The 22,034-nt window shown below is 40.9% G+C and overlaps 3 protein-coding genes across 3 annotated transcripts; 1 reads left to right on the top strand and 2 right to left on the bottom strand.

Annotated features, from left to right (window-relative positions):
* The first annotated feature begins 833 nt into the window (after positions 1-833).
* On the top strand, positions 834-9,043 carry LOC5514694 (carboxylesterase 5A). The gene is made up of 7 exons (XM_001634856.3): positions 834-1,478; positions 3,134-3,316; positions 4,138-4,277; positions 5,465-5,566; positions 6,534-6,981; positions 7,489-7,694; positions 8,334-9,043. Exons 1-7 carry the CDS (start codon positions 850-852, stop codon positions 8,513-8,515), a joined length of 1,890 nt encoding a protein of 629 aa, XP_001634906.3. The 5' UTR covers positions 834-849; the 3' UTR covers positions 8,516-9,043.
* LOC5514710 (galanin receptor type 1) lies at positions 9,018-13,151 on the bottom strand. The gene is made up of 2 exons (XM_032384308.2): positions 11,742-13,151; positions 9,018-11,219 (listed from the first exon to the last, which is right to left on the bottom strand). The coding sequence occupies exon 2, from the start codon at positions 10,768-10,770 to the stop codon at positions 9,763-9,765; it is 1,008 nt and encodes a 335-aa protein (XP_032240199.1). The 5' UTR covers positions 10,771-11,219; positions 11,742-13,151; the 3' UTR covers positions 9,018-9,762.
* A 3,787-nt stretch (positions 13,152-16,938) lies between these two features.
* Positions 16,939-21,817, bottom strand: LOC5514687 (adhesion G-protein coupled receptor D1). The gene is made up of 9 exons (XM_032384307.2): positions 21,615-21,817; positions 21,120-21,222; positions 20,103-20,253; positions 19,206-19,290; positions 18,888-18,954; positions 18,140-18,231; positions 17,549-17,675; positions 17,424-17,465; positions 16,939-17,282 (listed from the first exon to the last, which is right to left on the bottom strand). The coding sequence occupies exons 1-9, from the start codon at positions 21,722-21,724 to the stop codon at positions 17,010-17,012; spliced, it is 1,050 nt and encodes a 349-aa protein (XP_032240198.2). The 5' UTR covers positions 21,725-21,817; the 3' UTR covers positions 16,939-17,009.
* Between the last annotated feature and the right edge of the window lie 217 nt (positions 21,818-22,034).

Raw genomic sequence — 22,034 nt, 5'->3', positions numbered from 1 at the left:
TTTTATACGTTGGACATTATCCCTTTTTATACAGAAAAACATTCTTAACAATAACAAATATATACAAATGCATACTCCTTCACAGGCGTCCTTAGGGAAGGACCATTTGACTTTTGAGGAGGGGGGGGGGGGTGATTTTGAAAAAAAAACTGCACCATTTTACACGATTTTACATTTTAAAAAAAATTATGTATATCAGACTCTGAAGTTGACTGGATCCATCAACTCGGAAAGGGAGGGCAACTTCGCAGTATTTCAGAGTAAAAATCCCCCCCCCCCCCCGTCGGTGTATCTAAAAACATTTGCCTAGTGTCACTCAGGATGCAGCTCTTGCAACTTTTTTGGACTTCTGTGGCTGCACAAGAATACATATGAAAATGGCCACCAGGAAGCTTGTTTAAGTGAGACCTTTTATAGGATAAATTAGTTTTCATGGCAAATAAACATCCAGTGGGCCGCAGGCAATTTGTGACAATGCCAGTAAAATAGAATCACTCGCACGGATTCATAACTAAAAAATACACGAACCTACACTTAGGTTGTTAAACGTCGATCGCTTTTCATCGTCATGGAGTTATACTAAACGCCAAAAAGGCCAATATCAATCTGTCATTGATTATTAGTCACCTCTATTTTTATCCCCCCTCAATGCCATTCGCAAAATTAACGGCTAGAATGATACCAGAAATAAATAATCACCAAAGTAAATAGAATAAAAATTCAATGCTAAAAGGGATTTTTAATACCATAATAAAAACGTGTGTTCTTTCATCTACTAAATTTACGCTTTACTTCCTTTGTGTGTCCTCGAGTGTTTTCCATAATTAAATGAGGCGTCATTTGTAAGGAATGCTTTTCTGTCTGTGCTTTACTCAACCGAGAGCACTGGCAAGGCGCACAACAACCGGGCCCAGAATTACGGCTATGAATGCCTTAACCGTTTTCTCAATGCTCTTCGCATTTGCAATCGTTTCTGAAGCAAATGTTGTTCGGATTGAATCAGGAATGGCACGAGGTGGAACTAAGGGTAGCGCCAATGTTTACTATGGCATACCATACGCGGGAACTACAAAGCGTTTCTCACTTCCACAACCACTTCTCCCAACTAACGAAACAAACAACTACACTATGGCAAACCCTAAATACTGCGCGCAATTCGAGCTAAAAGAGGGATTGCCATTTGATGTGAACAGCACCGAAGACTGCCTAACTCTGAATGTACATACTCCTCATGATGCGAACGAAAACTCATCCCTTCCAGTACTTGTTTATATTGGTGGTGACTTCTTTGTCGCAGGAAGCAGTAATGATGTCGATGGCAGCGTTTTAGCATCAAATCAAAAAGTGGTTGTCGTCACATTTAACTATAGACTTGGCGCGTTTGGATTCTTGGGCAACAGCAAGATTAATATTTCGCAGAATCTGGGAGTGGAAGATGCGAAAGCCGTACTGAAATGGGTGAATAGGAATATTAAAGGGTATGTTTGCAATAAAAACAAAGTAAAGTTTATGCTTTAAGGCGACCGACGAACAGTAATTTTACATTGCCAGTTATTCTTCAAATGTTTTCTGTATGAGATATCATTTATTGCAAGACAATCTTATATTGGCTCCTAATGTGAAATTTTCCTGCGAAAAACCTCAAAACTCTGTTTGTAAAATAACATACAGAATTTGTTGACATAGTTTTTTTTTGCTCCTTTCCTTTGCTACGTTTTGCTTATATTCGTAGGCTATTTTTCTTTGCATTTACAACACAGTTTTGTTGAATAACAAATGATTATTTATTCATTTGATAAACCATGCTCTATTGACATCGCGATGACTCGAAAGACCGAGAATCACAAGGCAGGCGGAGTCCGTATTTCGACAGCACAATCTTAGCCCAGGCAACCTCATTTGTTTATTATCCATAATTTATGAAAGACAAGCCTGTATGTTGGCAATAATAAGGATTTTAAGGTACGAGCAGCAAAATCGTACAACTTTTATGGCAGCATTGCTGCGTTTTACTAGCGGCGAACCATCTTTTGTCGCAACAACTTCTCTTGTTGTAAGTTGGGAAAGTTTGCTGCAGAAAGTAGAAGATGGTTCTACTTTTTAGGCAAAACTTTGGAGATGCTGCCCTTATCAATACAACAATCAAAAACTTATCAGCTTATCTCGCAGCTAAGTGACTTTAGGCTAACACAAGTAGTTGCAATATTGTTTGTGATTGCTGGAACGAAAATGACACAACAGTGTCAAGGAAAAAAAGATGGCGGAACAACAACAAATGATACCACTAAAGTTGTACGATTTTGGTCCTCGAATTACCGTACCTTTAAGTTCCTACTATCATTTAGCTATTCCATTTTTTTTGTTATCAACACCTCCTATTTAAAAGTTCAACTCAAAGACTTCCGAAGTTTCGGAGTGAAGGGTTTCCGAAGATGATGGGAAACCGTAAAATGACTAGATAAAGCTGATCATGGATGTAAGATAAAGTTGGATCTCGTAAACTCGAATCCTAGATAGAATTTACACCCAATTGACTCGTAGGCTTGATTTCCAGCTCGTTTGTGTGAACCCGCGATGTGGGAGCCAAGCAACGTGGGCTCGCACGTCGGCTGGGAAAATTAATATCCTTCTCCTTCAGGTTGAATTTCTATACATTTCCAGACTCCTGAACATGCTCGAATTAGTTCGGGGTAGGCGCAGGAAGTCCCGTGTTGATAGTCTAAAAGAGGTCATTTCTTTTCCAAAAATTGTAAAGCCTACGTAACCGCTTACTCGCGAAGAATTTTCAATATTTTTGCGATTCAGCGGCCACACGTAGGCTCAGATAGAAAAGAAGTGCCGATATCAATCTCGTTTTGAAAACTGTCGTTTTTCAAGGTCACTCGGTAAATTCCTAACTAGGACTTTTCATACCATATTTGGAAGTCCGCTTCAGTCTTTTTTTATCGCCCTAGAACCGCTTACGTCCAGAATTTCCCCGTAAATTTTCAGGAATTAGTTTTAACTACTATTTTGAAGGCCGCCATTTTTAATTCCCCTCCAGATCCTAACATTTGAGAGCACCACAGGTTCCCCACCCGCTCGCCCAGGGTTGTCTAGACCATTAGGAAAACGACATTTTCATCATTTTCAGATTTGGCGGCTCAGCAGGCATGGTCACCATCGCCGGTAACTCGATCGCTGGCGCAACTATTACGTCATTACTACTCGCAGACCCAGATGTTCAGAGTCTGTACAAACGTGTCATGCTGTGGAGTGGTTCCTGGTACTTGCCTTTCAGCCCCTTGACTCAGGAAAACATGGCCATGAGAATCGAGTAAGTTGTTAAGTCATTGACTGAATGGCTTGTTTGTACTAACTTCCCACCAGCTATACTGATTCGAAAGCAGGGCCGTAGCAGGGTGTGGGGCACTGGGGGCACGTACCCCCCCCCCCCCCCCCCCATATTTTGAAAAATTATAAAGTAATGATCAGTAAGGGCGTGGCTGTGCCCCGATATTTTATATTTTAATGTCTTTGTATTGTGCGCCCGCCCCCCAATATTTCGCGGCCTGCTACGGCCCTGGGAAGGCACAACAGAGCTAGGCTCCACACCAAGTTCCCCTTTGTGTGTATTGTTTAGTAAGCACTGTCACTTAAGTTAGCGGAATTTTTACGTCCCTTCGATTCAGGTTAGTGTAGGGCAGCTTGAAAAGATGGGACCTCCGGCTTATAGTCCTTATATGAGAAGCCTGAAAACACGGGAGAATAACTTCAACTCACTCACTCGAATCAATTGATTCGAATTTGTGTCACAAGTGAGTTAAAGCCGCATTGTCACCAGTTTACTTCCGGTCGATTACCTAACAATATCCGATGATTTTTAACGGAAAACGCGAAAAATATTTCACAATATTGAAAGCAGTGTGTTGAAAGCAGTGGTACACAGCGGTGCGAGAGACCGTCGCGCTTACACGACTAGGTAGCCCGTATTCCAATGGTACTAACGGACGGATAAACACACGAAAAGACGGACTGGCTGACTTGAACTGATTGATAACTCGACTGTTTGTTTTTTCAAAGAAGCTTAAAACAATAGTGGTAAACCTATGACTCATTTACAGTGTTTTTTGACCCAGTTCTCTCTTTGTATGTAAGAATGATGAAAAACGCGCTCGGATGCTCTAATGATGACGTTAAAGCGTGCCTTGAAAAACAAGAAGCAAGCAAATTGGCAACGGAATTAAAGAATCTAAGTCACCACTTCCCCGCTCTTATGGTTGGACCTGTTACTGAAGGTGGGTTGATATCTCCCGGATTGTATTTATTGCATGTAATTGCCAAGGGAGGAATTCAGGAATTCCAAAGAGGGGGACCGAAGCAAGGGCTTCAAAAAAGGAGGCCGGATTCATTGTTCATCCGTGGATTCCCTCATATTTCTTGTTATTTCTAAGCCAAATATCTGAAAATATTGCTGCCAGAAGCTCGTCCGGGACACCCCTAGAGCCGCCCCCGATTACCATACAAAACGGGGGGGGGGGGGGAAGGGGGCTGGGCTTGATGGCTTGGTGGAAGACAATGTGGTATTCTGGTGAAAGGAATTGTGGGATTGCTGGAATAGGAAACGCTAGTTGTTTCAATCTCAGTCCCAGTCCCCAGGACCGGACCCAGCCTTTTTGCTAAGAGTGGCTTTGACCAGGGGCGGATCCAGAAGTTAAAAAAAGGGGGGGGAGCCGAAGCCAAAGTTTCAAGAAAGAGGTGGCGGACTTATTGTTTATCCGTATATCCCCAATTCTGTTATTTTTAAGCCAAATGTCTTAAAATCGGGGAGGGGGGGGGCCCGTCGGCCCGCCCTTAGATTTGCCTCTGTTTATCTAGTTCCAATGGATAAAGAATATGTTATATAATATATTATAACAATATATTGTCATACAATATATTGTTATAATGGATAAAGTCATCAAAGGCACAGCAATTGCAGTGTTCTTGGGGCATTCAACCATATAAAAAAGTGCTGTATTACCCTATGCTTGTCCAGGAACTTCGCACTTCTGAGATGCAGTTAAAGATATTACTGTGTGGTTAGGGTAGTCGGTTGGGTATTTTACAAAGTATTCTCAATCAACAGTTGCAGTTGTGTTATAGATGTGTATTCAGAGCCATAGCAGGCCACGTAAGATTAGGAGGGTGCGAGGCAGAGCCACGCCCCTACTGGTCATTCCCTTATATATTATCAAAAATTTTGGGGATGGGGGACACATACCCCAAAGTGCCCCAACCCCTCCTATAGCCGTGGTATTATACGACGTGTGCCATGCTTTGTAATTCAGCTTTTATCAAATTCTCACACCTCAATCTCAATAAGGTTTTTAAAACTTATGTTTTCGGTATGGAATGTTTTCCGTTCTCTGTGTACACTATAAAACCGTAATTTTTTTTCCTTTGTTGAGTAGACTATGAAACTTTGTCACATTTATATTTCCAGTTGAACTAAAGACGCGCATCCAGAATATGAATCTGACAGGAAAAGACTTTTTGATCGGTATGCAGAAGCAAGAAGCCTCGTTCCTCCAGCACTATCAACCCTGTAAGTCATACCCCGGTTTTATCTTATTTTTAACGGCAGTTGATCCCTCTAGTAAGTCTAGAAAACCCCCTCTCCTCTCCGGCAAATCCTGTAACCCTTTTAGCTTCTGCAGTGAATTAACTGAAGAGCTACAGAGAGCTCGATACCATTGGGAAATCGTCATAGATTTGACGCTCTATAGTACCATGACTAGCCATCTTTTATTCATAGGTCTCCAAAACAATGAAAAATTCCCATAGAAACAGACAGGGGTGATCGTCTGCAAAATCAAGTTTACAACCCTAAGAGATAGCACTTTGGGTGTGGGAAACAGCTATTTTTACCCCTAAGAGATATCACATCAACTGTAGTCTAAATATTTTTTAGCTCTCCTGTATTCCTGAATTGAACGCCACCAACTAGCATAAATCTTTCCTGACTACATTCACTACCTTCATTTCCAATTGGTATAACGATGTGATGATCCTTTAGCGTAAAAATTATAAACCCGCCACCCATAGGTGATAGCAGTTTTTGTAGAATTTTATACCCTAAAGGATTGGACCATCACACCTGTCTATGTTAGCCTAGTTGCCAGGGTACCTTTCTCCCGTCCCGGGGACTCATTCTCCCGATAATTCCCTTTTCAGATTTTGTAACCTTATTCACCTATTTCAATAAAGGTTGCCAGCGCGAAACGGCGAACGGCTATTGCCAAATGGCAGTTCTACGACCAAAAGGTGTTTATGGGTTGGACTCAAGCGATGTCAGAACCATATATCATTACATTCAATGAATAGTCGCATGTTTTACTTGTATTTTTTTAATTTGGAACAAATAATTTGGGATCCATGGGTCCTGTCGGTCGTAGAACTGCTATTTGTCAATCGTGATTTGCCGTTTGCAATGACAACCTTTTTTGGAATAGGTGTATATCCTTTAGATTGCTTATAAGTGAAATACTATAAAACTCCTTGCTTTCTTATAGTCCTAGGAACAGTCATGTCCCTAAACTTCTCAAGCGGTATCTCGCAGAACGACTTTAAGAGCCTCGTTTACAAGACCAAAATACTCAAACACGGGACCAACTCCACATCGAGCGCTTTGATTTACGAATACACCAACTGGGAGAAAAGAGACGAACGTATTGAAACGCTGAAAGGCTTTCTAAATCTATTGACTGACGGTCTCTTTAGAATTCCCGCCCTAAAAATGGCGGAGGATTTAGAGAAGAAGAACGTTAGCGTGTATGTTTTCCAATTGAATGAAAAGGAAAAGATGGATATAATGGGACGAAGTGTACCGGAATTCGTGGACGTGCCATACAAGCAGATTCCTATGTACTTGTTTGGTGACTCTACAGTAATGAATAATACAGGAAAGGAGGGGTTTATATCTGGATTTCAGAAGCAAATGGTGGAATTCGTGATAACAGGGTAAGTGTAATGTTATTTAAAGTGTGTCAGACATTTCATAACATTTCATCATGTATTGTAACCACTGGACTTCCGGCCATGAGAAAAGAACTAAGTAAGATTATGAATTAAGTAAAAAATGCCGTGGTATGTTCTCTGATTTAAAGCCGCATTGTCACCAGTTTACTTCCGGTCGTTTACGTAGCAATCTCCGATGATTTTAACGGAAAACGCGAAAAATATTTAAAAATTATAAAAGCAGTGTGTCTAAATAGCGCGGATTTTTCTGTCTCTTGTCTGTTGAAGTTTCCGTTGGCCCTACGGGAGTTAACTGGGGACATTGCCGCTTTAATAGCTAACAACCAATCAAAAAGCTAGACTACGCATAAACTGCTCATTCGCTTTATTTATTGTCAGCCACAAGGAGATGACAAAAACAACCAATTTGCTCGGTTACTTCTCTTCCAAGATTTGCTTCTATGTCGGTTTAAATGTACTTATTTTTTTGGCTTCTTTTTTAACTTCCAGGAATCCAAATGAAAATAAAACCCATGGGAAATGGCCAAAATACAGCAGCGAAAATCGTCAAGTTTACCAAGCAGCCTTCATAGAATCTGGTGTAAGTTCTGACTTTCTTGCTCAAAAGGCAGATTTCTGGACAAGGTACCTTCCACAAACGGAAGAGATGCCAACCACACCAGGAGTACCACCGGTCACCATCAGGGATAGATACGGTAAGTCATGAAAAAAGTGTGCGTGACGAGTAGGCGTGACTTGCGAAGCGTGACGTGTGGAGGGTGCGTGACATGAATGCGTGACTTGTGAGGACTAACACATGGAGCGCGTGACAAGTATGTGTGACTTGAGAGGCGTGACAATTGAAGGCTGCGTAACACGAATGCGTGATTTGCGAGGCGTGACATGTGGAGTGTGCGTGACAAGAATTTGTGACTTACGAGGCGTGACATATAAAGCGTGCGTGATGAGAATGCGTGACTTGCGAGGACTGACACATGGAGCGTGCGTGACGAGTATGCGTGACTTGCAAGGCGTGACATGTGATGAGTGCGTGACAAGAATGGATGACTTGCGAGGCGAAAGATATGTATTAGTGCGTGATGAAAATGCGTGAGTTATGCGAGGTGTGTGGAAGGTGCTTAATGAGAAAACCAAACATGTAAGGCATGCCATGTGAAGTCTGCGTGACTTGCGAGGCGTGACGTATGGAGCCTGCGTGGCGAAAATGTGTTATTATTATTCAAGTGTGACATATGTGCGTGCGTGACAAAATGCGAATGTGTGACCACATCAGCAGCAGCTTTTGCTTGTCATTTCGACCAATTACGTAAACACCAGTTATTCTTACTCTGCAGACGAGGACGAGCGTATCGCCCTGATTTGTCTCACTGTCATTTTCGGCGTCTTTCTTCTCATTTGCATCGTTGCTCTGATACTGATGTGCTGTGTAAGGAAACGATCCGGTAGCAAATCCATGGACAGCGTTTACTACGACGATAAGGGACCGCGCGCCAACGCTGCCTACAACCTTCACTAAAAAAAACATTACGTAGGCGTACACGTGCTTGTAATACATAGGGCTTGAGTACCTCCACCCGAATCCACTTGACCGTAGAAGGGGGTAAGGCACTGGGGCACGTACCGCTTCCCCCCCAATATCTTTTATTGTTACTTAAAAATGGCCAGTAGGGGCGTGGCTTTGCCCCCCCCCCAATGTTTTTTTAATGTTTCTGTTAAGTGCCCTCTTCAATAATTTGAGGCCTGTTAAGGTTTGATCCATGTGAATAAACCTGGGGTCACCAATATATAAAACATATTACGGAATGTAAAATTGTAAATTTTGAGCTCACATGCTTTGCATAACACAAAGGTATTGTTTTATACAATTCTACTTTACAAAAAATGCGTTTTATAGGCATCTTTTTAAATAAGTTTTGCTAAATAAATATGGTATTTGGTATAAATATGGTATACACAATTGCATCGCTTTTGCTTTAAAAACTTTTGATAATATGCAATTAACAAAATGCCAACTTAAGTTTTAAATAAAAATATCTTTATTGTACGTGCTATCGTCTCAATATTTGAATGATAAATGTGAATTGAGTACGTGATAATTTTTTGTATTTTGTGTTTAGGGAGAATTTACCTCAAATAGCCAGGGAGAATTTACCTAAAATACTCATAATCCTGTAGTGTAGGGAGAATTTACCTCAAATACCTATTCCTTACTGTAGGGAGAATTTACCTCAAATACTCAAAATACTCTAGTGTATAGGAAGAATTTCACTATAAATACCCATTGTACCTGCTGTAGGGAGAATGTACCTCAAATACAGATTCTTACTGTAGGGGGAATTTACCTCTAATCCCACTCTCCTTATTATTAGGAGATTAAACTTAAAAAACTCATTCTCCTTACTGTAGGGGGAATTTACCTCAAATCCCACCCTCCTTTTCAGGAGAATTATCTTCAAAAACCTATTCTCCTTAGTGTAGGGGGAAATAACCTCAAACCCTCTTCTTAAGTAGGGAGAATTTACCTCGAGTAATCTCTCTCCTTACTGTAAGGAGAATTAACCTCAAGTATTCATTCTCCGGCGAGTGGATGCGAAGTCTTCGATATCATATGGAAAAAGGATAGCATTTACAAAGATCCTTCAATAAGAAATGACCAACTTCTGGGCAGCCAAGTAGGGGGGGGGGGCACCCACCCTGTGTACCCCCCTGTGTAGGGTTTTGTTGTGAGGGGGTGGTCGTTTTGTCACAGCGGACATCAAGGCTCTAGATACGAGCCAACTTTAAGCTGACTTCCACCTTTCTTGATTTCGTTCTGCATCGCTTTCGTCCGTCCCAGATTTCTTTAAACCCTTGTCGATAGCTCGTACTCTGGAAAGCGTAAATCACCGGGTTGAGACTTGAGGAAAGAGTTACAAAAAACTCGCACGCGCGAAGCATCGCCGTAAACATGTCCTGCCTTTGAATGAGAACACCTTTCTCAACAGACGCGATAAACAGGAGAAACGTCGCGTAGGGCAAATAACAAATGTAAAACGCGCATGTGACGGATAGGCATAGCTTAGCGAGTTTTCTCCGTATTGCATCGTCTGCTGTGCTCGGAACGCTTTGCTCGGCGCATATCGTATTTGTGATAAAAACCCCTTTGAGGATTTGGAAATAACAGAACGAAAGTATGAGAAATGGTAGAATACCCAGGAGAGTAATAGTGCAGTAAATATGAATGGATAACTTCGAGGCTAATTCTAAACTGAACGGGCACAAGCACTTTTTATATTGCGTGCTAAAGTAGTTATTTAGAAAGTCGGGGATACTAACAGCGACCGCTAGACCCCAAATACCTCCAATAACAAATGGAAGCCTCTCTGTGGATATTCTTACTCCTTTCATGGCATTCACTAACGCGTTATATCTCTCCACTGCGAGAACAACAAGCGTGAGTATCGACGCCGACACCACAACCGTAATAATCGCATTCCCGGTATATAACACACAGACCAAATCCCCGGGGGTGCCCCGGGGGTGCACCGGGTAAATTACAAAACTTATCCACCGGGGATTCCATATGAGGATCATGATATCTCCGACTGCGAGGTTGACGAGGAGGAAGTTGGTTGTCGTGTGCATGGCACGTGACCTCCTGACGACTGTGATCACCAGGGCGTTACCGCACACTCCAAGACACATGTTCAGGGCGAAGGGAATCGCGAACGCCATATCCAAAGTCGAGATAGAGAACTCCTTAAAATCATCCGTGCTGTTGTTCGTAGGCATTATGAATAATGTGGCCTAGAGCTGTTGAAAATCGTCTTGAAGTGGTTGACAACTATAAAACCTTATTATACGGGTACCCTGTGTCACAAAAAAACAGGTCTCTCAGTTGGAAAAGCCTAACATGTACCCTGGTCGTAGAAACGCACAAGTCCTTGCTTGGTGAATATACCGGGTATCGTTTTCTCACTCGTGGAAAGAGCTTTAAACGGGTACCCTGTGTTCGGCAGATTTCCTTGAAACCGGGAACCCTGTGTTCGGCAGATTTTCTTGAAACCGGGAACCCTGTGTTCGGCAGATTTCCTTGAAACCGGGAACCCTGCGTTCACTCACACTTCCTTCAAATGAATAGCTTACGTTTTTTGTACTGCTTCCTCGAATTTACTGAATTCAACTCCAGCAATCGTCCTCTGCCCCGTTTACATTCGTAATTGCATGTAGCGACCACTTCTCTGATATAAAATGACAACAAATGAATTGATCAATTTGCAATATTTTTACAGCCGCCTACATAGCCCAGGGCCACATTTTAAAGCACTTTTTAGCTTCAAATGCAATGGCTAATGATCCAGTTATCATTACCGGCGTTTAAACACAAAAATAAAAATAATCCAATTGAGGTATTGAAATATGGCGTCTCTTATTTCTTCTTTGCTTGAACGAGGCAAAAATATATACTCACTCAAAACCTTGTCCAATTTCTCGTCACACTCCTCTTTTTTTAAATCAACTTGAATTAGGATTTATCCATTTCGCAAATTAGGCGATGGTCTCGCATCAATTTCCCAGCGAAAAAAGGTTATTGAAAGAAGTTATTGTAGAAAAGACAGCGTCGCGGCATTTTTATCCATCGCTATCATGTCTCTATCATTAGACATGCAAGCGACTTTCAGTACGAAAGGTAACTATTATACTCAAAACACAAGATTAAAGATAACACCATCCATTCACCTCCTTGCCATTACATCCAATACCTGTAATATTATGACGTTTTCCATGTCTGCATGGCATTTAGGCCGTCACTTTCGTCTTCTTGGGAAGAATTCTGCCACATTTGTAGCCGAATTTATCTGAACTGAGTTTGTTGATGATGTAAGTTCCTGCTAGCTTTCCCTTTCCTGTTCGTAACTCTCAAGGGTTTCCCTATAATTGTCCTGGTTTCGATACCCTAGTATGCCAGTTTTGGACCACTATAGATTCTCCTTTCGCTAAAAAAGCGCTGATTATATTGGATAGGTTTGTTTAAAAGATGACAAGTCTGATGTACTTATAAACTAACTGTTAGTCCAAACGCTACGAGGATAATAAAAGAGACCCACAAAATGCTCTACAAGACAAGGGGTGGTTTTAAAAATATTCAAGAACGAAAAGTCTTATTGGTTGACAAAATGAAAGCTACAGTATAAGCCTGTTATTGGTCAATCAAAATATGAATCATGGAGACATAAAAGGACTGCCGCCGCTCACCGCGTAGGCTCCTTTTACATTAGTTTCTTAAATTCATTTATCCATTTCTTCACCTTTAGAATAACAAGGTTATACTTTTACATTTCAGTTTACAAAACAATTTTTCAAAACAAGGTAAAGTGTTCCCATGGGCTTCTATACTAATGGTTAGTAGACAGGACGAAGCAAAAGGAGAGAATCGAGTCAAAGAAAACAAGAAGAAGAAAAGAGCATCGCAAATGCCATGAGATGGATTCACTAGCCCGCGGCAATCTCACCCTAGTATAAGAGACATAATACCTATTCATTATCTTTCTTTCAATTTTTCTTATTTTCTAATTGCAGTAAGCCTCCTACCTTTGTATCCGATTCACAGTGTGATGCCTCACGTCCAATCCGCGATTTCCGATGCACTTTAAATGCGCTCAGAGCAACGCTTTCTATTTTTTTAGTAGCTACTGCAGTGTCAAATGTTTATATCCAGCGTTTGATTTTGATTCTAGTGTCTCTAGACTTCTAGACATCCGTTTCGACGCAATTTAACACTGAAAAGCTTCCATTTCCGCTTTGCGCTTGCGTTGGTGAAAACAACTTATAACATTCCCTTTCGTTTGTGGTTGTGAAGCTTTTATATTGCATTTAAAAGGCGAATACTGAGTTTTACCTTTCAGTATTCTCATTAATGACTTGATTTAGTCAATAAGAAACTTGGGCAAGTGGTACTATATCATTATCAGGGCTTACACAGATCTTATAGTCAGTTTACCCTTGGGGTTATATTGTTAAGATCTACTATATCTTTTAGACTTTCGTTATTGATGGGGCCATTTTAGGAAGCTGAGGATTAGATTGTGCTATTACCTTTGGCGTAATACGATTGAGGATAATCTGAATGTTAAAAGCTTTGGCTACAGCTCAGTTGTTTGGGCATGGGGTAACACTCTTATTCAATTCGCTCCTTCCTTTTGCCCCTCCCAGCGAGCGATCAATACCCTGTAAAGCCGGGCGCACACGGTAAGGAAAATTTCACGCGTGCATTTTTCGCAAGGCCAATAACTCATTGTTTTCGGGCGTCGATCGAGCGAACTCACGTCTCGCGAGCAAAGCCGAAATTCTTCCCTGCTTGAAAATTTGGAGTCGCGCGACGAAAGTTGCAACGTCTGCGGAGGACGTGAGTAGTTTGCTCGCCTGTTTTTCGATTGACGTCTGCACACTGTGAGTTTTTGGCCTCGCGAGCCAGTGAGCAAGAGCACGCGTGAAATTTTCCTCTCCGTGTACGCCGCACTTAAGTGACGTTAGCCCAGACGCGGTCAAAAAAACGACGCTGTGCGTGTGAAGCTTATAGGGGCTGCGTTTCACATCTTTTGGGTGGGGTATTAAACTTAAAGTTTCCCTTGGGCTACGCCAGGTCGGAAACATAAGCACTTTAATATATCAGGCCGAGAGAACCAAAACGATTCATATGCGGGATTTTTCAGGCTGGCTTCCGTTTTTTCATCTATGGCGGATAGCAGAATAGATCATGGCCCACGAAAAACTCATGGCATACGCCCTTTAAAGAAGGCCAATCACGCCGCCATATTATGCTCCTGCTAAACACAAAGCACCCATTGCCATCGGCTAATTTAAGCTTGTCACCAAGATCGTCAAAACGTCGTCAATAACGTATCATCATCCGCAGATTGTTATTTTGAAGTTTCCTTGCAAAGAAACTTTTGTATTTTCAATGATAAACAATAACAAAGGAGTGGTTGATGGACACCCTTTTAACATAAATCGATAAAATGCAACGAATTATCAAGGGAGTTGAACTGTTAGGTAACACCAGAGCCTGACGGTTGCTTCATAGCAAGAAATTCTGAGGAACCATATATTATTGTATAAGTATTACGACACATGAACAATACTAATGACACTTATGGTTGTTATTTCATGAACACAACATACTTCTGCATTATGCAACAAATCACACTAGCATCACCACACTTCGCTTTGCAACACATCACACTAACAAAACAATATCTTGTTACAGTCTGAGCCTCGACATGTTCATAGAATTTGGTGAAATTTCGGGCGTTCTCTGAGTTCTTATAAAAATGGTTCTTATACAAATTTAATTAACCCTATAGCCCGCGGATATTCCGGGATAATGGATGGCGCCCCCGCTAGGAATATACTCAACGAAAATCCTCAGCGATTGTTTGTTAAGTATCTAATGGATGGCCTACCTTAATAATAAGCGGTCGTCTAAAATGGAAAATTACACAATTTTAGCACAACATTTGTTTCAAGGGCGCATATCAAGAAAATTTAGCCCAAAATTGTCGTTTTTCCCAGACGCGGTCTCTTCCAAATAAGAAAACTAATATATTCTTTATTTGGAAAACCTGCACGATTCTTGTCATTTAAGGGCTGCCGTGCCGCAGATGCTTCGCAAACTTTGTGAATTGTATTCAGAAGATAAAAACAGTGACTGTGACCATCTTTAGTTAATGGAGAAAGCCTCTGAAAAGAAACTTTCCTCGGTACCAGATCCCCGACAACGGTTTCTTTATATGTGGCTCCATCGCTAGCACACTATTCAGACAATGCTAGAAACAATCCTAGAAACAATCCTAGAAACAATCCTAGAAACAATCCTAGAAACAATCCTAGAAACAATCCTAGAAACAATCCTAGAAACAATCCTAGAAACAATCCTAGAAACAATCCTAGAAACAATCCTAGAAACAATCCTAGAAACAATCCTAGAAACAATCCTAGAAACAATCCTAGAAACAATCCTAGAAACAATCCTAGAAACAATCCTAGAAACAATCCTAGAAACAATCCTAGAAACAATCCTAGAAACAATCCTAGAAACAATCCTAGAAACAAGCGGTCACATCCGTCTGCAATCCCAGATGCGTGATCTTTTTTTTCAGCTGCAGAAAGTAAATGAAGAGGAACGTACATAAAAAGTATATTTAACTCGTTAAGACGTACCGTCTTAAAGATACAGCCCTCTCAAACCTAGCCGCATCGAAATCTCAGATTTGAACTGTCTTCGTTAAAGTGACCTTAATGAGTTTTTCAATAGATATCGCCAACAACAGCAAAATAAACTGGAAAAAAACCGCAAATTTAACTGATTGTCAACGAAAACAATCCAAAAAATACTAATAACGATATTCTCGGTAAAACGATCACCATTTTGATCCTGTAAAATATATCCCGATATAACGACACACTCAAGCGAAGCAAATATGTATGTCAGTTTGACCCGTATTATGTCAGTTTGACCCGTATTATGTCAGTTTGATCAGTTTTGAAAATACTCTTTATTTTATTAATTTACAAGTTTAGAACCTAATACTCTAGCCTCCGCCAAGTTCTATTTTTTTTTTTGTCGATAAAAGCCACATTTCCTTTTAATATCCCCCTTGTTTTCCTTGTTACGTTAATCGACAAGTCTTGTAGACTCCAGAACCAGAAGTATCTGTCATATTACTGGACACCTCGTCCGCATCTTCCTAGAGAAGGCTATATTCATATTACGCAACAGATTCCCACATTTTTTTCTATTTCTACTGTCTAGTCACATGCGTTTCAAGAACACATAATAAAGACAGTTCCTGCGCTTTTTCTATAGATGTGATTTACATTTAGTTCACGTGGTGACTAGTTACAGGAGCTTGTTACCAGGTTACCGCTCTTTCGTTCCTGTTTTGCTCCTGTACTCAGGCCCGTAGCCAGGATTTTGAGTAGGGGGGGAGGGGGGGTTTCGTTTACCCATAAAGCTAACCAGCGGCCGTGGTAGCCCGTCCTTCCTCGAAGTGGTACTTACTTTAATTAGAACGGAACTTCCAGACACCCCGGACTACAGGCCTGGTACTTGATATCATGTTTTGATGGGCCAAAATTAAAAATATTCACCTGAAAATTTACAGCGATGAACAACTTGAACGTGAAAGAACCATAGGGACGTTGGGCCGTGGTATCATCTTTAGCCATAAAGTAGAGCACACTTACTCGAACTTAATACTTGCAACTGCGTGAATCGGTCGGTTTTTCGAGTTTTCCTAACCCTATACTTCCGGAGTGGTAACTTCCGGTTTTAGGAAGTATAAAACGCCCTTTGTTGACCAGTGACCTCTAATAAGCAGTAAAGCCGAAATATATTTATACGCACGTTTCTGCAAGAAAAACTTCCATGTGGGTTGTGCATGCGCATTGTCTGAGTATCTATGACGGGCCCTTTATCTTAAAATTGACAACATGTAAGATAAAGAAAAATGCGCTAATTATTTGTGCTTGTTTTATAGAGCGCTTGTCTGATTTTGAAGCAGTTTGTGCATTTTTAAGAGAGCGCGACTGCGTTTGAACATTCTCTTGGTTTCAAGCGATTGGCGCTTGTTCTAGAGAGCCCTAGATTGAGTTTGAAGCAATTTCGTATTTTTTAAAAAGAAATGCTCAATTCGCTAACAAAAAGCCAAATAAATTTACGAGATTTCACTTTGTTATCACATTTCTTTTTGCAAAATATATCTACGATTGCAGGCGGTTATTCCAGGCGCCCCTCATACAAGCCCTAGCTCTCTCTCGCGCATTCAAAAAGCTAAAAAACTACCAACGAGAACTGACTGCTCTGAAACTCAACATAATCGCCAGCACGCAGGCTAGTTGGCACCTAGACTCATGTACCATTTTTCTTCTGACGATGGTAATCATTTTGTATCTTTTATGTTTTTCTTATGGTTTAAGTTAACGTTAACTGCTTTGTCACGCAGTTATTGTCACGCTAGATATATCCCTGTTTAAGACACTTCTGGCATTACTTGATTGATGTCAGCCGTTATTTCCCCCAAAGACTTGGTCACGTGATGACCGTCACGCAAGTTTGTGTTCGTCACGCAACTACTGTCACGCGTAATGACTTTCGTTACTCCCTGGTCGACATCAGTAGACGACCCCTGATTTCCACAGCGCATGTGCGTGAGAATGGCAGGGGAGGGGGTGGGGGATCTCAAATTGACGTGAAGGTTACTTGATTCGAGCTGGTAGACCCTTAGATTGAAGGCCGCCTTTAACTGGAGAAAATATTTCAGTCTTTATCTATCTCATGTTTCAAATTCATCTATCTCAATATTTTAGTTAAAAACGTATTCAAAATCTATACTGTCTGACTATCCTGTCTTTTTTCAGTCATCAATCATTTTATTTTAACTCACCTCTGAGTTGCGGACGCAGTGGAATATGAAAATCATGAAGCCCTGAAATATGATTGAAAGAAAGCTGAGCTAACGCTACAACAACCATCATGGTCATAAAGTTATTGTTGGGATGTTGGACATACCTGACTTGAATTGAGTATGGTGAAAATGTAATCCCCGACCACCCCAATTCCGCTGAGACTAAGAAGCCCAAATAGCCACGTAATGCCGAGCAAGGGCGTTAGGACAACAATAGCGCGTGCACTCGACCTGAAAGCAAGACATTAATTACCACGTGACAACAACAAGGGCATTAGGGCATTAAAAGGGCGCGCACTTGACCTGAAACAAGACTTTAATTATCACGTGGTGTCGAGCAAGGGCATCAGAACAACAATAGCGCGCGCACTCGACTTGAAACTAAGACTTTAATTATCACGTGACATCAACATGGGCGTGCTAGTGCTGAGTACTAGTTTCAGACCGCGCGATTATACCATCTTTTTTGTTTTGAAATGAGGGCTCTTTGCCGGCGAACTGTCACATTTTCGCGAATGCTAAGAAAATTATCAAGCAAATCTGTCATCTTTTGTACAGTATGGTTTAAAGCACGCGCACTAGAACTGAAAAAGAACAACCAATAACCACGTGATAAAAATAAGGGCTAAAGAATAAATTATGCATATGAACTTGCTAAAGCCCGGCTGCCCGGAAATTCTGTAAAGACCGCTTACCTGATATTCTCGGAAGTCCTTGAGTTTTCGGGATCGACTGTTGGCAGAAGGATCATCTCCTTGACAACACATCCCAATACCAACATGTTGACCTGTTGGTGGATATATATCGGCAGCATGCATCAACCGATAAGGACCGTCTGATTAGTTGCTCGCTTGAACGCTATGATTGATGGTCAAGTTTCAAATTTTACCATGACCGATGAACAACGCTGACTAGAGACTCATGAATACAGTGCGAGCGCATCCAGTGAGAATTCGTTTGAGCTTAGAATAAAAAAATCGGGCATAGTGAAATTCGTAATTAAACCATCCATAAAATGCAGTTTAATTAGCTGGTCGTTTGGGTAGCCTGCGTGCAGCCGGAAATAGTTCCATTATTACCGTCTGCGAATTACCGACAGAAAGCTTGTTTAGACCCCCCGCGCACCAACCGCCGGAGTGAAGCGATATCTGATTGGCTGTCGTCTGGTTCAAATGGAACGAGCCGCGCGATTGGTCAATAGCTCCATGTACCCTGCAAATATGATTATAAACCAGACGACAGCCAATCAGAAATCGCTCTACTCCGGCGGTTGGTGCGCGGGGGATCTAAACAAGTTTTCTGTCGGTAATTCTTCGTGACTTGGCGATAATGTATGCAGTAACAATAGTTTTTGCAGCGTTACTGCAGTCAGAACTCAAAAGCGATTTGAACACCTAAAATTAAATCTCCACGCAAACTCATTCATTCTCTAGTTCCTCGTACCGTTGCGATAAAAATTACTGGTCCCGCGAACATCCAGATAACATGATTATCGTAATTCATCCAACAACTGCAACAAAAAGTCTGGTTAGAATGAATCACATTGTTGCAACTTAAAAAAAGGCAAATATTTCAACCCCAAACCTCATAATAACCAACAAGTGGGGGACTAGCAGTAATATATCAAATGCGTATCATATCACACGAAAAAGGATGGTTATCAATAAGACATGATTACCCTCCCCCGCCTGCGTCCCCCTGTTTACAAGCCCAGAGTTGTGTTCAGGATCAGAGGTCGGCCTTAGTTAAAGTCAAACTTACACATTGGTGCTGACGTATCCCTGTATTTCGCCTGTTAGCAAGTAAGCGTACAACAAAGCAGCAACGACCATCAGCGTAGGAAAACCTTAAAAGCATTTCAAGGGCTTAATTAAATGCTATTTTAGTAAGGAATAGCTCGGTTCGATGTGTTAGAACTCGAAGACAGCCTCGACTTGGTACTTTTGTCTTACAGTAAATGTGTTAGAACTCCCAGTTTTTTCGGAATGCCATATTGGTAAGGAAAAGTTTCCTATAAATATTCAATAATTTTTTGCGTGACTTAAGTAACATTTGCATTATACCCAGAAATTCTACTTTTGGGTCTCTCTTGAGAAACATTCAAGTCTGAAAGGTGTCTCGAATCTGCACCATTAACAAAATAACCAGAATTACCGGATTTACATATAAAATGGTGGACAACCCGGGCGCACAATGTCGAAGGCAACAAGAATTTGAGTAATGGGAGTTTGAGCTTGATGGGAGCACAAGGGATAGTAGCAACTGAAAAGAAGAACGTGCAAGGCGTATTACGAAATGAAGGATAGGCGCACAGAAGATGGTGGAAAATTGACAAGCAGGGTGCACAGAAAATTAAAACTGGAGGGCGCTTAGAGGATGACGGAAAGCTCGAAGGTAAACCATTTTTGTGCAGCGAAATATCATAAATGCTAATAAATGTTTTGATCAATGTTTCACCTTAGATATCACCTACAACATGGTTATAAGTACCAATTATATGATTAGCAGTATGATAATTCACTCGTATCAAAGGGGCGGATAAAGAGGTTTGACTTGAAATTATACAAGCTCATATTCACCCGCAAGTTGTTTAATATGATCGTGCCCCCCTTCGAGATGATACCCCCCCCCCTGGTCCCGTCTTGAATCGCAACTCACCGTAAGAAATCGCGTAACAGTAGCGCATATCAATATGGTAATTGAAGACTTTGACGATCACTCGGTAGAGATAGCAACCCTCCACCAGCATCCAACAGAAGGATGCCGTGTAGGTGAACTGCACAAGCGCGACAACCACAAGACATAGTGTCTAGGAACACAACAAGATATCAGCTTTACAGATGAAAGAAACGCAACAAGATATCAGCTTTACAGATGGACTAGAAAAACAACAAGGTATTAGCATTACAGATGGAAGAAACACAGCAAGATATCAGCTTTACAGATGGACTAGAAAGACAACAAGGTATTAGCATTACAGATGGAAGAAACACAACAAGATATCAGCTTTACAGATGAAAGAAACGCAACAAGATATCAGCTTTACAGATGGACTAGAAAAACAACAAGGTATTAGCATTACAGATTGAAGAAACACAGCAAGATATCAGCTTTACAGATGGACTAGAAAGACAACAACGCATTAGCATTACAGATGAAAGAAACGCAACAAGATATCAGCTTTACAGATGGACTAGAAAGACAACAACGCATTAGCATTACAGATGGAAGAAACACAACCAGTATCAGCTTTACAGATGGACTAGAAAGACAACAAAGTATTAGCATTACAGATGGAAAAAACACAACAAGATATCAGCTTTACAGATGGACTAGACAGACAACAACGCAAGTAATTTATTTAATATGAAACAATGACAAACAAAAACCCATCCACAAACAACTACTATTTACGTTTACGGCGTATTTAGTTGACTTTGTTGTGTTTTCTTCGGCTACCAAGTTTCGTATTTAATCTGTATTTCAGTGTTGTCAACCTCTTTAGAAGGTTGTTTCCGATTATTTTTCTGGTATGAAAACTAGTTCTGTCTGCAAAAAAATATTCACAGGACAGATATCACTTTAGCTGGACGGTATCTACTGATATTTGTCCTGTGAAAACGTACACGTGACCCGTGACTCCTCTCTAGAGTCTGAGCCTAGTGAGAAACGCACCTTGTGACCCGTAACGTTCAGTCCTGCTATCAGCACAATTTGCGCCAACATCAGGTTCACAATCAGGTTTAACCGGATCTGAATCCTGTCTTTACGAACATTGCTGTGAAACCACGAAAATACAATGTGAGCAAGCAAGTAACAAAGAAAATATTCATACACGATAAAAAGCCTGGAACAACCAGACAGAAAAAGAATGCATACAACGGCGAAAAAAATAATGCATGTCTTGGAGACAAGAAAAAATACTTTACTAATGGTCCGTCTCTTAAGATTATGGTTGGCATAAACCCTCAAGGCTTCTTTCTCTAACTTTTTACCTAGCAACTTTATATTTTATTATATATTTTTTTAGAAATAAAATCATTGTTTGGGCTGTGCAAGCCTCCAATCAAAACATCCCTTGCACCGTTTGTCGGTTCCACCATCTATGTGGTTTTCTTTGACTTTATTGTTGTATCTCTTCCGCTCGTTCTTCAGATATTTCATACTTACAGAAATGAAAGATAAGCCGCCACTGTTATGGCCTCTCCAAGTAAAGAGAGAATCAGACCGATATACGAGATGGAACTAAGAGCGATGCGATGTTCACTACCCATCATCATCTAAGTAACAAATAGCCACAGGTATCAAGAAAGCATCATAACACTGATCAATAATCAGAAATTTATCACAATCAGTTCTTAAACACGAGGTTCCACATCTTTTAGAGCCCGCACAGGTTGGTATAACATCATTTTACTATAAATCGGAACATTTTAGGTGGACAAGTCTAGGAATCATATTTAATTTGGTTTAGAATATGAAATTTGAATTTAGCGCTTAGAGCAATTGTCCTAACATAAAGACGCATTGGCTGCTGATTGATAACTGATTGTTCTTTGAGCTCGGGTGTGGGAGGAGCTTTTCCTTTTA

Source organism: Nematostella vectensis, chromosome 11, assembly GCF_932526225.1.
Source record: "Nematostella vectensis chromosome 11, jaNemVect1.1, whole genome shotgun sequence".
Classification (NCBI taxonomy): domain Eukaryota; kingdom Metazoa; phylum Cnidaria; class Anthozoa; order Actiniaria; family Edwardsiidae; genus Nematostella; species Nematostella vectensis.
Note: the sequence above shows the minus strand (reverse complement) of the source record. Positions and strands in the feature narration are given on the sequence as shown.

What these genes read in the sequence shown, in the direction of transcription:
- LOC5514687 (XM_032384307.2), bottom strand. Translation starts at nt 21,724, where the DNA reads ATGATGATGGGTAGTGAACATCGCATCGCTCTTAGTTCCATCTCGTAT. An exon ending in GCGGCTTATCTTTCATTTCT is followed by an intron (nt 21,223 to 21,614) that starts GTAAGTATGAAA and finishes GTGGTTTCACAG; the next exon opens with CAATGTTCGTAAAGACAGGA. An exon ending in ACTGCGTCCGCAACTCAGAG is followed by an intron (nt 17,283 to 17,423) that starts GTGAGTTAAAAT and finishes TATTTTCTCCAG; the next exon opens with TTAAAGGCGGCCTTCAATCT.
- LOC5514694 (XM_001634856.3), top strand. Translation starts at nt 850, where the DNA reads ATGCTTTTCTGTCTGTGCTTTACTCAACCGAGAGCACTGGCAAGGCGC. An exon ending in GGTTGGACCTGTTACTGAAG is followed by an intron (nt 4,278 to 5,464) that starts GTGGGTTGATAT and finishes TTATATTTCCAG; the next exon opens with TTGAACTAAAGACGCGCATC. An exon ending in CACCATCAGGGATAGATACG is followed by an intron (nt 7,695 to 8,333) that starts GTAAGTCATGAA and finishes CTTACTCTGCAG; the next exon opens with ACGAGGACGAGCGTATCGCC.
- LOC5514710 (XM_032384308.2), bottom strand. Translation starts at nt 10,770, where the DNA reads ATGCCTACGAACAACAGCACGGATGATTTTAAGGAGTTCTCTATCTCG.